Source organism: Puma concolor, chromosome E4 (assembly GCF_028749965.1).
Source record: "Puma concolor isolate L17-30 chromosome E4, mPumCon1.1.hap2, whole genome shotgun sequence".
NCBI lineage: Eukaryota > Metazoa > Chordata > Mammalia > Carnivora > Felidae > Puma > Puma concolor.
The window spans coordinates 27345311-27362178 of record NC_141683.1 but is presented as its reverse complement, the minus strand read 5'-3'; the positions used below and the strand labels follow the sequence as shown (position 1 = coordinate 27362178).

The window sequence follows — 16868 nt, the reverse complement described above, 5'->3', positions numbered from 1 at the left end:
AGCCGACCCGGGAACGCCGGGGCCCGCCGCGATTGTGACATCATCACGGGCGGCGGGCCGCACGGGGCGGGGGCCCGGGAACGCCCCCCGCCCCGCCCCCGCCCCGGCCCGCGGGCCGCCGCGGACTCCGCGGCCGCCGCTACCTGGGGCGCGGGGCGGGGGGTGACGCCCTCGGGGAGGTCGTGACGCAGGAGGCGGGGCCTGGCTCGCCCCGCCCCGCCCGCCCCACCTCCCCTCCACCCGGGTCCCGGGCCCCGCCACCGCCGGGGGGCTCGCTCTCCGGCCTCTGAGCCGGCGGGGTGGCCGGCCTGCTTCCTCCCGGCTCGGCGGGGGCCACTCCCCCTGGGCAGCCTGGGGCAGGGCCTGGGAAGGCCTCTTCCTGCGCCCCTACTCCAGCCTGGAGGATGGAGATCCGGCTGCCGCCAAGAGGTCGGCTTGGACTCGCCCACTTGTGCCCTAGGTCCCTGTCCGCGGTCCCTGAAAAAGGAGTCCCCTGCTGCATCTCAAAGGCCCTTCCCTGCAGGAAGCCCCCCCAGGCAAATCCTCCCCCCCCCACGCATATACTCGAGGGAGAGGTGATGCTTGTGGAGGGTGGGCGTGCCAATGGGAACCTCACTCATCTTCAGCCCAGGGGGGAGAACTCTCCTTGCCCCATCCAGGAAAGTGCCTACAGAGAGGGGGCCATTTTCCATTTCCCCAAGTTGTCCCTTCGGCCTCTTCAGAAACGTCTCAACCGCAAGGCCCCTATCATTATTGCTGTCCAGAATCCAGCTCTGCCCAGCTGAACTGCCAGACAGTGGAACCGTTCTGTATCCGTGCCGCCCAGTGCAGTGGCCACTAGCTACATGTGACCGTCCAGCACTTGAAATATGGCTAGTGTGACACTTAATTTTAACTTTAATGTAAATAGCTATATGTGGCTGTCATATTGGCCAGGCACAATGGGGAGATGATGGGGAGGCATGCCTCTTTAAGGTCATGGATCCCCAGGATGTCCAGTTGGAAAGGGCACTGACTCCAACTCCGCCTTTTTGCAGTAAGGAAATAAAGCCAGGCAGGCAAGAGAATTCAGAGAATGGGGGTGGGGGGGGGTCCAAGGCTCAGATCCAGGATTCCGAACACAGGCTCATGCTCTTGGCTTTGCACAGCTTGGCTTTGCAGACAGCTCCTGCCTTTGGGAATCTGCCCTGGAGGGGCCCTAGGGTCCCACACAAGGTCAAGAGGTTGCAATTCTAGAGGTATGACATTCGCCGGGGCCTGGCTGGGCCATTCAGTGCTTCACGTTTTTTGGTCAAAAGAGGGGTGAACAGCTGCCATGAAGAGAGACAGCATCCATGGCCTCAGGTCGATGTTCTCATTCCCCAACCTGGTAGCCCAAGGAGCAAGGGTGGGAGAAGACTTCAGCCTGTTGAGTCCCATGTCTGTGAGAGGGGTGGACGGTGTGTGGGCTGTGTGCTTGTGCACGTGGCCCCTTGCCAGGGTGTCTCCCGCTTTGTACCTGTGGAAGTACACCTGCATGAGATAAGGTGGAAAGCCCCCAGAATCTGACTTATATGGGCTGGGTTCTAATCTTAACTTTTCACATTCCAACGAGCCATCTTGGACAAATGCCTTCCATTCTCTGAGCGTCAGGTTCCCCACATGTACAAAGGGAATATCGGGGTGCCTGGGTGGCTCAGTGGGTTAAGCGTTCCACTTTGCCTTGGTTCGTGATCTCATGGTTCACGGGTTCGAGTCCCACGTTGGGCTCTGTGCTGACAGCTCAGAACCTGGAGCCTGCTTCGGATTCTGTGTCTCCCTCTCTCTCTCTGCCCCGCCCCCCCCATCAAATAAATAAAGCATTTTAAAAAATTTAAAAAGGGAACGTCAGATCTCTGGCGTTCTACAGTTCCAGGTGATGGTGTCTTAGACTACATGTATAAACGGTGACATCGTCGGGGGTTAGGGGGTTTGCAGTGCATGAGAGGCTCGAGTCTGGCTTCTACCTGCTTGGAGCATCTTTCTGGCCCATAATCTACCAGCACGGCATTAGCCCTGGTCCTGCAGGGGTCAGAGGGAGCAAACGACTGCGTGCGAATAACTCCACCTGAGCGGGGATGAATGGCATCGGCCCTGCACGCAGGAGCCTGTGCGTGCAGGTGAGTGCGTAGTCTGTCTTTTGGTGTCACATTCCTGTCTGCACATGATACACGGCTGTGCCTCTCATTTCAGACCCCAGTGAATCCAGGTGCAACCAGGTTGTGAACATGAAGTCTTTATTCTTCTGTTTGTTCTCAAAGCAGGGAAGAGCTGATGCTGGAGGCAGGGTGAGCGTCTGGGAGGAGCTCTACACCCCACGCCCCTGCGTGAGAGCACAGGCACAGGCAGGGGAGTGTCCAAGAGAGTGCTCTAGCTCCAGGCTAGGGCTGAAGGCAGGGTCCAACCGGGGCAGCAGAGGGCCTCAGCGGGCCAAGGCAAAGCCAATGCGGTTGTTATGGCGATCAAACTCCGTGTAGAATTTGCGGATGAAGCTGGCGCCCAGGACCCAGACAGGCCCAGTGGGCGGTGGGACATCCAGACCATGGAGGGCCAGAGTGCACAGGCCATCATTACCGTAGGGATCCTGGCAGGAAGCAAGAGGGTTTTCCCTACTGCCTGGCACATTACCATTCTCCTCCCTTGGCCTTGCCTGACCCCAGCAGCCATCCTCAGTGACAACCCCCTCCGTCCCCCATGCATCCTGGGCCTCCATTGGCCTTTCACCCCACCATACATCCTCCTGGATGCAGGTACTTAGCTAGACACTGGGCAAACCATACACTGTGAGACCTTCAAGAGCTTACAGCCCGGCAGAACTTCTGGTCCTAGGCAAGTTACTGTGTTTAAGTGCCCTAAATCTGTTGAGTATAAGAAGGGCATAAGAGCATAGGAGCACAGCATTACTGGGGGCATTTGCTGACAGGATGGAGACAAGGGGATGAGCACAGTGATTCCCAAACCTGGCTGCCTATTGGAATCACCGGGGAGTTTTGAAAACACGGACCCCAGGTGCCCCTAGAGGTTCTGATTTAATAGGTAGGGGATGTGGCTTGTTACTGGGATTTTTAAGGTTTCCAGCTGACTCAGTGGGTGGGGGGGGGGGGATGGGTTAAATGGGTGAGGGGCATTAAGGAGGCCGCTTTTCTGGATGAGCACTGGATGTCATATGTAAGAGGTGAATCTCCCGACGCCAAGACTACACTGTATGTTAACTAACTTGAATTTCAATAAAAATAGTTTAAAACAAAGCTTCCAGGTGACTCTAATATGTAGCTAAGCTTGAGAAGCACCGACTGAGCATGGGATCTATGCATAAAGACTCGTCCCTTTTAGAGGGCCCCTGCCCACCCGTCCTCCCTGTGGTCGAGGGGCCGCCTGGAGCCTCACCTTTAACACATAGTCCGCGCTGGTGAGCGTGTAGGCTCTGCCTCCAAGGTGGAAGGAGATGTCCGGGAGTGTAGGCACCTGCTTGCAGTTCACCACGTACTGAGGGGAAGATAAAGGGAGCCCTGCTGAGTGTGGGAAGCCCCCGGGGCAGACACAGCCCTGTGCCTGTGGCTGGGCTCCTCTGCTGGAGAGGGCTGCGCACGTGGCCCGCCCTCTCCCCAGGGGACACCAAGTCACACGTGGCGAGAGAGGAGAGGAGGGCAAGGCCCGAAGCGGCCCCCTGTGGGACCTGATGCTCCCTGCGGTAATTTGGGGGCCTGATCAGGCGATGTTCCCGCAGCCTCGGGTGCCCCCGCTTGCCCCAGCTTCTTACTTCGTTTGTGCTCAGCTCCTTGGCCCCCAAGGTCTCCATGAGCAGCCTCAGGGAGCTGGTGGGACCCGAGATGTAGGATGCGCCAGTATCCACCACGACCATGCAGCCCTCCTCACAGACCACGGTGGCCGACCTCACCGACACCCTGAGGGAGGCCAGAGAGTGAGACAGACGGAAGGCTGATGGGACACCACCAGGCCGCCAAGCTTCCCTGAGCGAGGCAGGTGACAGGAGGCCCGTGCTGGTGGTCCCAGTGATGCCCTGGAGGAGGAAAGGTGCCGGTCCCCTCCCTCAGCACGTGGCCTGGTGACCGCCGCCTCCTCTCCGTAGCCCCTCCCCCCCTCTGTTTTTCGTATCTCCACGTTCCCCATCCCTGGACAGAGCACTCAGCAAACGTTGGCTGGGCCTTAAGAAGTGACTGCATTAGGAGAGAGGACAAGATGGCGACAGTACCCCATCCCACTTCCATTCCCCCAGCAGCAGCATTTTGGGAGAGCAGGGCGGGTTGAGGGTTCCTGACCCTTTCATTTTGATCTGCCAGGAGCCAGTCTTGCTGACGCTCACGTAGTGGAAGTTCCCTTGGTAATACTGGGGGTCGCTGCCTCCCAACACAACCTCTCCTCCGAGCAAGTGGGAATTCCTAAAGGAAAGATCAGAGCTCTTGAAGATCCGTGACCTCTGAGCCCCAGCACCCCAGCAACAAGGGATGTTGGGCACGGATACAGGGGTGGGGGGCAGAGGAAGGGGGAAAGGATAGCAAGGCTGGGAAGCTGCAGAAACACGTCTCCACCGTTCTTGCCCCTCCCCAAGCCCAACCAGAGGTGGTTCCAGAATAGTCCAGCTGCATCTGATAAAACATCCCCAGCAAGGTCACGGCAAAGGAACTGGCACAAGGACAGTGAGTCGAGAGCAAGATGAGAATCCGCCCCCCCTCCCCCCCCATCCCAACTTGGGTTTGAGTTGTTGCAGGTTGAACAGGTAGGTGCATGGGTGGGGTGGTCTCCGGGACCTGCTGGGTGGGGGGTGGGCAAGGGGCAGGAGGCAAGCTGGAAGGAGGGGTGGAAAACTTAGGCATCTGGCAGAGCCTGGGCCTGCGGAGGTGAGTTTGGGCTGGTGGGTTGGTGGCGTATGTGAATCTGGACGGGGTGTTCAGGAGGGTCAGGGCTATGTGAGGCGAGGCGGAGTGGTGGGGTGGGTTTCAGCTCCTTACTTGGAATTTCTGCAGAGAAAGAGAGAGCAGAAATGAGGTCTCTGTTGCAGGTGGGCCTCGCCAGCCTGTTGTTGGCCAGGGTGGGTGTTATGCCCTCTTTTTTACCCTTTAGGTGCTGGACTCACCAAGAGGTGAAGTCACTTGCCGGAAGTCCCCCGGGTGGTATGTGGGGCGATTGGTGCCCAGTCCAAAGCGGACTCCCTTGCTTTCCTCTCCTCCCAGCGCACAACGCCTCCCACCGCGCGGGGCCTCCCCTCGGGCTGGTTTCCAGGGTGCACACGTGGGCTGGGTTTCCCAGCATACGTGTGCAGGCGGTTTAGGTGTGCACGCGTTATGCGGGCCGGTGCAATGCATTGCCCTCTTACACATTCAGTACGTATGCGCGTGTGCTATAGCACCTGCCCCCGCTGCCCCTCTGCCAACATTTCAAGATCCCCCTGCCTGTTCCTTCCTTCTTGCCCCAGGGTCAAGGAAGAGGCAGGCCCTCTTAACAAGGCCCGCCTTCTTCCTGTTTGCTGGATTCTTCTCCCTCCTGCGGCTGCCAGGCTCCTGTGCCCTCAGTCAGCTCCTCCGTTTCCCAGTTTCAATCTCTCTCTCTCTTTCCATTGGCTTCCTCCTCCACCTGCAAGCATACTCGTGCCTCCTCTAGCATTTTAAAACACCCACCCTTCTTGTCTCTGCTTCCCTCTACATCTCAGCCTGCACCCCTCCTGACGCTCCCCTGTCTAATCTCTCAGGGCACTCTACACCTGCCCTTTGCTTCCTGACGCCCACATCTACCTCTCGACTGGTCACCATCTGGCCGTGCTCCAGCTCAACAACAGCTCTTCCCGAGGACGCTGCCCCAGAGCCAGCCGGTGGCCTCTGCTCAATGCCTGCCGTTTTCTTTTTCTTCCTTCCTTCTTCTCCGTTTTTACCTGTGCAATTTCTTCCGACCTTGACCCTCCCTCCACCCTCACCTCCCTCGCCTCCAGCTCCTCCGGTCTTCCCAAACCCACAGCTTGGAGCAGATCACAACCCTGCAGCGAGAGCTCACAATGGCTTTCCCCAGGCTGGCCCAACCACGCACAAGCTCAGCCTAGAGCTGAAAGGCACCCATGGGCTTCAAGCCCCAGGCCCCCTGTCCTGTTGCTTGTCACGTTGTAATGTTTCCCGTCTTCCTTCCTGACTGTAGGCTCTGTGAGGGCAGGGACTCTTTTTGGACGCTGTGTTCACGGCTGCACCCCAGAACCTCCCACAGTGCTTGCCACATAAGCACGCCATATTTGTTGAATCAATGAATGAGCAAATAAATGAAGGGATTAATGAATAAAGCCAGCTTTCTGTGTGGTCTGTCACAGGGAGGGTCCCAGGTCCCAATAATGCTTTATTTTCCATCACCCCCACCCTGCATTTTCCTCTTGTTCTAGAGAGTGCTGACAGGACTTGCTGCAATGATGGAAATGTTCTGTTATCTTCTATCCAATATGTAGCCATAGTAATTGTGGCTGCCGAGCACTGGACATGGGGCTAGTGTGACTAAAGACTTAAATTTTATTAAATTTTAATTAATTTCAATTTAAATAGTGACTTCCATATTGGCTAGTGGAGCTCGACATACGGCTTGAATACCACCTAATCATGAACCCAGAAACATCCCGGTCCCAACTCCCCTCTTGCCCTCCCAGCTCTCCTGATACCCTCCGCCACCCCTGCCTCAGCCCCTGAAGCCCCAGCCTCACCTGCTGTAGTAGACAGAGAAGACATCCTCCTTTAGCACCCCTTGGGAGAGGATGTGGTCAAAGACAGGGGTAACCCCGCCAACAGCCTGGGCAGGGAAGCCCATGCCCAGAATCCCATCAAACTTGGCCAGCATGAAGGGTATCAGGGGCAGCTCTGTGACCTCTCCAAACGTCTGTGTCACTGTGATTCCGCCCACCTGTGGGAGGAAGGACCGGAGGAGACCAAGCCTACTGCCTCCCCTGCTGGCCAGGGGGGAGTCTAGGACCCACATCCCCTAGGGTAGAGAAACTGGGGATAAGACCGTTTTATCAACCCCCCACACATATCCTCTCTTCTAATACACATGCAGGCTGTGGGGTTGCCCAGGACCTGGAAAGGGGTACTGACAGTCAGTAACCACCAAGGTGCCAGGAGCTCTCACACCCTCTCCGGCCCAGCTTCCACACTGGCAGGACTGGGTCTCAGTTCCTCACCCCCACTATGGGTAAGGATTTCTCCAGCCCAGCCAGACCTTCTCCCCTGGTTTCCCAGACAACGGGCCTCTCATGTTCCATGTGTACCCTTCCCATAGCTTAGAGCAGGGGCTGGAGTAACTCCCAGAATGGAAAGGGTCCGAGGCAAGCCAAATGGAAAAGAAAACCAAGCCCTGACCTTAATCCTAAACTCTAACCTCAACTAGGATCTTAGAACTTATGCCTGACCCCCAAACTAACTCTGGCCATAATGAAACCAGTACTGCTGACCCTGACACCGACTCTGATTTCAGTCTGGGGCCTTGTGAAGGGCCCAGTCGGAGCTGGGTGACCTCGGGCAGGTTAGCTGACAGGAGGCTGTGGGGCTCCGGCTCAGCTCTCACGTGAGTTACACGTAAAAGCTTCCATAAATCACCCAGTGTGGACCCAGGAGCTCAGGCTTGCTCTGTCCCAGGCCCTGCTTCTTTGCAGCAAGGCAGGGTGTTCCTCAATTGCCCAGGCTCTAAGGTGGACTGAACTGTACCCCCCGCCCCCCTCCAAGTATGGGCCCTCCAGTGGCAGGGGAGGTCTGGGACCAGAAGGGCAGAGGTCAGATGACCTGGGGCATTCCCACTTACAGTCACCTCATCCTGGCTCAGGAAACCTTTGACCTTCCCAGATCCGTAGTGGATGGTGAATGCCGTCCCATTCTCCATGTAGCTGGAGGATTCCGAAGAGTCATAGAGGCTGTGAATCTCTGGCAGAGGGATATAGGCTCAGGTCTGTTCAAGAGAGGCCCGGCAGGGGGGCTGGGAGGCAGGTGCCTGTGGGTGTGGCCCCCTGTGGTTGAGGACTTCTGTGAAGGGGCGGGGAGGCCCTGAGGTGGGAGGCTTGAAAACATGTTTCATCAATCTAGGAGTGTGTTTCTTGGGCCCCTGTCACGTGCCCAGATCTCTGAGAATTTTGTCTCCAATCAAGCATTCCACAGTGATTCTGAGGCTGGGATGAGGAGAAGATTCTGGTTCCAGTAAGCTCTTGAGAAGAGGCTGTTGACTAAGGAAGGGCGTGGAAGACCCTGAGAGCCTGGGGTGGGTCTGAGGATTTGGCCCCAATCTCAGGAAAGGTGAGAAGTGGACTTCTGGGTGAGCTGGGGACTTCTAATGCCGCCATTTTACCTTGGCGGCCATATCGGGAAAATGGGGGACATTGTCATCTCTCCTCTCGGGGGCAACAGGAGCAGAAGCAGGGAGGAAATAGCTCAATTGGTAGCAGAGGGTGTGAGGCAGGCCCGGCCAAGTGTGGCAGGGGGCTCGGGGAGAGGTCCTGTAGGCACGTGGAGAGGGGGGTGCTCACCACATGCTGTGTAGAGAGGGCTGCACTTGGTGGAGGGCACCCAGAGGTTGGCTGAGCCTGTGTCGAAGATGACTTTGAAGGTCTGGGGTGGGGTGCCAATGCCGATCTCGCCATAGTACTGGGTCTGTGGGGGTGAAAGGAAAGAGGCAGCTGGAGGCGCGGGGAAGCTTGGGGCTTTGCTGGATACCCCCTTGGGCACCTGGGGTGAGATTAGGCAGATCAGACAACCGCCCCGGGTTTCCCTTTTCCAGCAGGGCCCGGGTGGGACCCTTAGCACTGTCTTAGGACTTCCCTGGAAGTGAGACAAGAGGACAAAAGAAGAATACTGAAAATGAAGATGATGCCCCGCCCCTCGAAGGGCTGCTAATAAGCTGCGTGCTTATTATAAGGGCTGCGTGCAATAAGCAGGCACGCCGTGCAGAGCCCAGTCACAGAAACCCACATCTGAGGTCACATACCCACCCGGCCCACCTTGAAACCCAGAGCCTGGATTCCTGAGTTCCAAACCTAACTCTGCCTCTGGGCTCCTTTCTGCCCTCTGTGGCTCAACCTTTCTAGCTCTGAAATGGGAGTTTTATAGGGCACTTTGTGCATCTCAGCAACTCAGTCATAGGCAGCACGGAAAGAGCAAAGAGAGCCTTGGGCCCCAGAAAGAGAAAGGAGACGGAAAAGCAGGGGCGCTCACATCCAGGTAGTTGGTGAGGACCACAGGGGACGTGCTGTTGCCAAAGGAGAATCTCTTGGTGAACTGGCTCCACTCAGCACCAAGCCTGGCTACGTCCACGCCTCGCTCCTTCAGGCTTTCCCGGATCGAAGGCATTTTCTGGAGGAAGATCCTGACCGGGGGTGAGGGAAGAAAAAAACAGAAGAGCTCTGTACTCCCTCATAACAGTGGTACACAGTCCTGAAGCTTCTGGTACAATTCTCCCTAATCTAGCCTAGACACCTGAGAATCACTCTTGTGCCCTAAGGCCTCTCAAGGAGAATTCGCAAGCCTCGTTGAGTCAGCTGCACTGGCATTAAATAATCCTTAACACACTTCCTTCTGTTGTCTAGTTCTGATCCCTATCACTACGAGGCCATTCGTTCATTCCTTCCTTCCTTTCATAATTACAGGTCGAACACCTACTCTGTGCCTGCACTCCAGTGGATACTAGACATAGAAAGATAAAGATCATCAGTGGGGTGCCTGGGTGGCTCAGTTGGTTAAGCTTCTGACTCCTGATTTCCGCTCAGGTCACCAACCACGAGATAGAGCCCTGCATGGGGCTCTTCATGGACAGCGTGGAGCCTGCTTGGGATTCTCTCCCTCCCTCTCTCTTTGCCCCTCCCCTCCCCCAAGTAAATAAACTTAAAAAAAAAAAAATCACTGCCTTCAAGGAGCTCCGGCAGACAAGGAAGACAGAGGAGGAAACGCAACAGCGACATCCCCTCTAAGATGAAGGCTGGGACGCTCCCCTCAAGGCTGGACAGGACCGGGCAGTGCCGTGTGAGGCCTGTAGGTGGCAGCAGGCGCCCACAGCAGCCTGCCGGGGCTCCAGGATGCCAGGCCAGGGTAGACACCCAGCCAGGGCTGTGGGCTGGAACCTTGGGACTGAATGGGTGGGGTGGGGAGAGCAACCGGCATGTCCAGAGTAACTGTGCCCCCCTGCCCGTGGAAAGATGTGACTTCTTGAGCCTGAGTCCCAGTCCTTCAGCTCCTTTCCCTGACACGCGCCTATCAGCTTTGGGAGGCAGAATTAAAGACTCTGGGGCTGGGTGGGGGCCGGTAAAACATACTGAGGGGCCACCTGGTCAGTTTCAAACACTATACACCCTCCACATAGCCTTCGACCGTAGGCCAGCCATCCTTATCCTCAGGTACTGATGAGGAAAGCAGACAGGGCACATTGGTGGCTCAGTCGGTTAAGTATCCGAGTTCGGTTTAGGCCATGATCTCAGGGTTCACAAGTTCGAGCCCTGCGTCGGGCTCTGTGCCAACAGCCCAGAGCCTGGAGCCTGCTTTGGATTCTGTGTCTCCCTCTCTCTCTGCCCCTCCCCCCTCATGCTCTGTCTCTGTCTCTGAAAAATAAACATTTGAAAAAATTTCGATGAGGAAGCAGACTCACAGGGTTGTGGATGGAGCAGGGACTCCAAGCGGCGTCTTTGGACTTGCTTCCCAGAGAGTGTCCCCAGGGCTCCCACGGGAAGCCTCTTTGCAGAAGCTTGAGGGGAGATGTCCCTAGCTGTTGGCCAGGGGGTTCTGGGATTGCAGCCCAGTTTATGGAGAACCCGTCTTCTTTTCTAGCTGCTGGTCTCCCTGTACGGCCCTTCCCTCCTCGCACCCGGCACTCTCGGACCCCCTTATGCGAATGCAGCTTTCCTGCCAGCCAGCCTCACATCAACAGAAACGACTCGTCATAGTTGTGTCACAGTCTGCTGTTCACAAAGTCGTTTCACAATTATGATCTCATTCTCAGCCATCCCCTGGGGTGGGTGAGGTTATTATTCCCATGTTTACAGATGGGAAAATGGAAGGGCAGAGAAGGCTTGATCCCGAAGAGGGTGCACTTTCTACTATTTACTCTGAACAGCCTCTGCCCTGGACCCTAACATGTCCCATTCTCCTTTCAGAAGGTCCCTTCCTCGCCCCCAGCTCTCCATTCTTCTAAGCCCAGCATGCATCCCACCTCCAGGAAGCTTGCCCCAGGAACTGCAGTTCACACTGGCCCCACCTCTGCTTGGGCTCCGGCTCCATTTTTCCTCGGGTGCTCCCAGCCTGCACTGCACAGCCTAATGCCCCTGGAGGTGGTGCCGTCTGGTGGTGAGGACACAGCAGTCGTGGGCACATGTTTAAACCCTTTCTTACTGTGTGATTCGGATCAACTTAACCCAACCTCTCCGGGCCTTTCGTGAGCCCCCATCAACTCCTTTGTAAAAATGGACTAAACAGTAGTACCTGCCTCAGAGAATCACTGTGCGGATTAAACAAGCTGCCCACTGCTCAATAAATGTGAAGACTGTGCAGAAGGCAATGAAAGCACCTTGAGAATGGGGCCCTGTGTTCAGATCCCCCAAAGTGCCTTGCGTGACACTATGCAAATAGCAGGTGGAAAAATTTTGCGTTTCAAAAGCCTCTTTCTCCACTCCTGGCCCAATCCCGTTCTTCTTCTCTTTTTATTTATTTTATTTATTTTTTGAGCATGAGCATAAGCGGGGGAGGGGCAGCGGGAGAGGGAGAATCCCCAGTAGGCTCCGCACTGTCCGCACAGAGCCCAACATAGGCCTTGAACTCACTGACCATGAGACCATGAACTGAGCCGAAATCAAGAGTCAGACACTTAACTGACTGAGCCACCCAGGTGCCCCTCTTCCTGGCTTTTTAAAGAGAACAGGGAGAATGTTTTTACCTCAATTCCACATTTACTCTGGGGGTGGGGGCTGCCTGCAGGCACTCCGTCTCTCACCCCGCACCCCTACCCTAGCAGTTACTCTCTGGGAGCCTAGAAGCAGGTGAAAAGGCTTTGGAAACAAAAGGCCCAGTGTGTGTTGAGGCTCAGCCTCTTACACGTGACCTCCCTGAGCCTCTGTGTCCTCACCTGTAAAATGGGACTGCTGGGTTGTCAGGAGGAGAATTTGAGAGGAGATATGTGGAAAGATCCTGTGAAATCCTCGACATTTTACCGGCTTAGCAACCAGGACTGTGAAAACCTGCCCTCTTAGGGGCACCCAGCTGCCTCCGTCGGTGGAGCGTGTGACTCTTGATCTTGGGGTTGTGAGTTCGAGCCCCATGTTGGATGTAGAGATGACTTAAAAATAAAATCTTTAGGGGCGCAGTCGGTTAAGATTCAGCTCAGGTCATGATCTCGCGGTTCGTGAGTTCGAGCCTCGCATCAGGCTCTGTGCTGACAGCTCAGAGCCTGGAGCCTGCTACGGATTCTAGGTCTCTCTCAGAAATAAATAAACATTAAACAATTAAAATAAAGTAAGATCTTTAAAAAGCAACAAAATCCTGCTCTTACCTTGAGGTCTTCTGTTTCCACCACCTGCCCTCCCCACACTGAAACCCTTTCTCTTGGAGACCCTCCCTCCTGCCTCTCCCCTTCTTCAGCCTTTTAGGTGTATATATTTTTTTTAACATTTATTCACTTTTTGAGAGACAGAGTGAGTGGGGAGGGGGCAGATAGGTAGGCACAGAATCCAAGGTGGGCTCCAGGCTCTGGACGGTCAGCACAGAGCCCGATGCGGGGCTCGAACTCAGGAACCCGTCAGCTCTTGACCTGAGCTTAAGTTGGGCGCTTAACCGACTGAGCCGCCCAGGGGCCACCCCCCTCCCTCCCCCTGCAGCCTTAGTGAACTCAGGGAACTTAATGAGCCCAGTTCCCACAGGGCCTGGCACCGGGTGTGGGCGTTACTAGGCCTCCCTCCTCCTTCCTTCAGGCCACGCCTTAAGCCTTTCTTTCAACGTTTGTAACAACCCACCCTGTGGACTAGTAACAGCTGGGTTTTTACAGCCTTCGGGCATCAGGCTGAGGGCTTTCCATATCTCTCATTCAATCTTCAAAGCAGACCTGTGAAGCAGGTGCTGCTATTATCCCTGCTTTAAAAATGGTAAACTGAGACCTGGAGAGGTTAAGTAACTTGCCCGTGCTTTCCCAGCTAGTTAGTTCCTCTAGTGGAGCGGGATTTAAGCCAAGACAATTCAACTTTAGAAGGCTTGTATTTAACCACTAAATTGTTCTTCCTTGGTAGGCTTAACCATACCACCCCCTTCTTAACAATTAGACTGTGACCTCCTTGAGAACAAGGGGCAGGTCTGAATCATCTGAGTGCCTCGCCTGGCGATCTGTGCAGGAAGCAAGGGCTCTGGGCAGGGATCAAATGACGTGGCCTTCGGGCCACTAGGGTAGTGTGCCACTATCGGCCCTGTGACATCGGCCGAGCCACCTCTCTGAATGGGCCCGCGCCTCCCTGGTCATGAGGACTGGATGACATCCCATATCAGAAAGCCAGGGGTGTTAGGAAGGTGGGAACCCCCGCGCCCCCGCCCCCCAGCCTGAGTTACCGTCTGAAGGCGCCAGAGTCCGCGGGGAGACCGAAGGTGCAGGAGCCGCAGAGCACCAGCAGGAGGCCCCAGCGAGGCATTCTGCTCCCTTGGTCCATGCTTCGCCTGGGGGCTCGGCTCTCTTGGGAATCTGCAGAAGCCTTGTGGCTTCCCAGAGCCCTTCTCCTTTTATGCGCTCCACACTTGGGACGGTTGAGATTTAGCTCTGCCCTGATTTATTATCCGGGGGCACATGGAGGGCGGCCAGTAATAAATCCCCCCGATGGGACGGAGCTAGATGGGTGAAGGGTGACCAGGTTTCGACGCAGAGCCCAGGAGCCAGGGAAAAGGAGGGCTGTGGGAAAGTAATGCTGTGCCCAGTGACGCCAGCAGCCCCATCTCGGCCTGGCCCTGCGACCCCCGCCGGGGCAGAGGCTGATGGGAAACATCAGTGTTCCAGAACAGGGTCAGGGCTGAGACCGGCACAGAACGTAGGTTTCCAACCTCCCCCGCCAGACTCCACCCTCCGTACCCTTCAAGTGCCATCCTCTAGGTTAACCTTGGCTGTGTTCCTGACCGGCTTCTTCCACTTTGTGTCTCAGTTCCCTTCTGGAACACGGGTGACTCCTCCTGGCTTGTTCGTGACAGAGCCAGACCCAGAGGCCTCCGTGCCGCCTCCCTCCAAGCCTCTGTTAGCAGCAGCTGTGGAGGGGGAGAATACCACGGCCCGGCAGGGGGAGAAGCGCCTTGTATGGGCCTCTGGACGCAGGAATCTGGGGGAAGGGGTGTGTGTCTACCCTCAGCTCGCCTCGTGTGGGTGGGAGCCCTCAGGAGTGAGGGGGAGCTGGTCTTCCAACTCTTCCTTCCCTTCCCACGGGGCCCTGAGTCCCTTCTGGGCCCGTCTCTGCCACCTTCCCTTTTCCTTGTAGTTTACAAACAACCTGGGGCAGCTCTCCATACACACACCTGACTCCTAAGTCCCAGGAGGGGTGCTATTTATTCAGGCGAGGATGCCCTCTCCTGGCTTTTCCTTGCTCATGCCTCGGGGCCCATTTCAAATATCACCACCTGCTCCACAAAGCAGGTCCTGATTCAGCCCGGAACTGCCTGCCTTCTGCTGTGGGCTCCCAAGACGCCACACGAGCCCTTCCAGGAGAGCACGGACCTCAGCTGTCCCGTATCAGAGTGACCTCGCAGACCTGCCTCTGCCTCTTGCCCAAAGTGGTGCTTCGCACTTATCAGCTGAAGGAACTAGGGAACTAGCTGGGGGCTAGTGGTCTGGGACCCCTGGGTTCCGGTCTTGATTCAACCATGAACTTGCTAAGTGATGTTGGACCCCTCCACCTCTCTGGGGCTCAGTCTCTAAATCTGAAGCATGAAACAGATGTTGGGTGGGCCCTAGGGTGCTAATGTTCTGTCCTTTGACTTCAGGGTGCTGCCCTCTGCAACCAGCTGCGAGCAGCAAGGACTTAGAGAAGCTAAAAATCTCTTGCTGACGTGTTGCCTAATGAGTATGCTTGGACCTCTGGGATTATAACACCCTTACCACACGACAGGAGGATTTGGCATTTCCTGGTGTAAACTCTCATTGGAGAATTTTTCAGGCACTGTGGTTGGCAGTGAACAAAGTATCTGAGGGCAAGGGGAACACTTAAAAAAAATTTCTTTCATGTTTATTTATTTTTGAGAGACAGAGGGCGAGTGGGGGAGGGGCAGAGAGAGAGGAGACAAGAATCTGAAGCAGCTCCGAGCTGTCAGCACAGAGCCCGACGCAGGGCTCGAACTCACGAACCGTGAGATCATGACCTGAGCTGAAGTCAGATGCTTAACCACCCAGGTGCCCCCGGGGGAAAACTTTTTAGAACCCCTCAGAGTGGGGGGGGGGGGTCTGTCTTGGCAAATTGGAGGAGGATTTATGAAGCATTCCAATAGACCTTGGTTCTCTTCATTCATTAGACAGTATTCATCGAGCATTTATTAGTTGCCAGACATTTTTCGAGATGCCGAGATTGACAAAAAATAAATACCATTTCTGCTCCCGTGGATCCTACAGTCTGTAGGAGAAATAGGTTATCATCACAACATAGATGTAAAATAACAATGATGACCAGCACAGTCAGGGAACTCCAGGAAGGCATCGCCAAAGAAATGACACTGGAGTTGTGACCTGAAGGCGACATGGGCAGGCAACGAATAGCTGAAGAGGGAAAGAAATAGAGTCCCGATGGGAGCAGCATGTGCAAAGGCCCTGTGGAGAGAGGAAGCATGATGAGAACAAGGGCCAAAAGAAGCCAGTGTGGCTAGACAGAGACCAGAGGAAGTGGGGTGAGAGAGGATATTGGGAAGCGGAGATGATAAGAGCTAACGCCAAGTGTCACTCTAGGTGCTTAATGCATGTGACCCTCAAAACAACTGCATGAAGTGGTACTATTGTTATTCCACTTTACAGATGAGGAAGCTGAGATATGGGAGGATTCAGAAAGCAGCGTGCCTAGGATCACACCCACGGTAACGGGTGGAGTCAGCCTATAAGCTAAGGCAGTATGTCCCAGAACTCTACGTGACTTGAGCGTCCAACCGTGAAAGTTCTTGAACGCCACACTGTGTTTACCTTAAGAGCACAACGGGTAAACAGGTTAAGACGGGAATGATGAGTAATTGAATGCGTTTTGCAAAGACATTGCGGCTACGGTGTGGCTCAGCAAGGACTTCGGAATGGTCCGGAATCATGTGGCACGTGACAGGAAGCCAGAGCGCCGGAACCAGCTTGGACTAGGGGAGGTGGGCGTGGTGGAGACAGAAAAGATTGGATGGAATTGAGAAAAACTTAGGAAATAAAATTAGGTCATGGGTGAGATATGGGGAGTGAAGGAGAGGGAGGTTTCTGGATGCCTGGTGATACCAAGTGGAAGAGATTCAGGATTCCAGAGGGGAAAGAGGTCTGGGGAGACCATGAGTTTGAGGACCTGTTGAGTGTGGGGTTCCTTTGTGGAGACAGGGGCAGGGAATAAAAAAAAAGAAAGAAATATCCCAGGTGTGACATTAAGTGGCAGGTGCACGTGGACCTGGGTGAAAGATTTATGTGTTATTTGCCATTGGTCATGAATGTCACAGATATGAATACAATTAGCCGAGGGGAGGGGGGGGAAAGAGCAAGGAAGCCCTGGACTCCAGCTTCCGTGGCCCAGCAGTGGAGAAACGGCCTAACAGACCACAAAGAAGAGGACAGAGAGGAAGGGGGAAACCATCCGGTGTCCCTGAAGCCCAAGGAGAAGGGAGGTTACGCAGCGAGAGTGAGCAGTGGGAGGGGCTGCTTGGAGGTCAGGCAAG

General features: G+C 55.5%; 1 protein-coding gene across 1 annotated transcript; it reads right to left on the bottom strand.

The window, feature by feature from the left end:
• Positions 1 to 2238: 2238 nt before the first annotated feature.
• REN (renin) lies at positions 2239 to 13846 on the bottom strand. The gene is made up of 9 exons (XM_086693890.1): positions 13560 to 13846; positions 9201 to 9351; positions 8516 to 8639; positions 7801 to 7919; positions 6710 to 6906; positions 4299 to 4418; positions 3779 to 3923; positions 3406 to 3504; positions 2239 to 2602 (listed from the first exon to the last, which is right to left on the bottom strand). The coding sequence occupies exons 1-9, from the start codon at positions 13655 to 13657 to the stop codon at positions 2441 to 2443; spliced, it is 1215 nt and encodes a 404-aa protein (XP_086550016.1). The 5' UTR covers positions 13658 to 13846; the 3' UTR covers positions 2239 to 2440.
• Positions 13847 to 16868: the final 3022 nt, after the last annotated feature.

Coding starts and splice junctions, on each gene's coding strand:
- REN (XM_086693890.1), bottom strand. CDS start 13,657: ATGGACCAAGGGAGCAGAATGCCTCGCTGGGGCCTCCTGCTGGTGCTC. Junction 3,924..4,298: donor TGGCAGATCAAAATGAAAGG/GTCAGGAACCCT, acceptor GGCCTCCCTCAG/GGTGTCGGTGAGGTCGGCCA. Junction 2,603..3,405: donor GCGCGGACTATGTGTTAAAG/GTGAGGCTCCAG, acceptor GCTTCCTGCCAG/GATCCCTACGGTAATGATGG.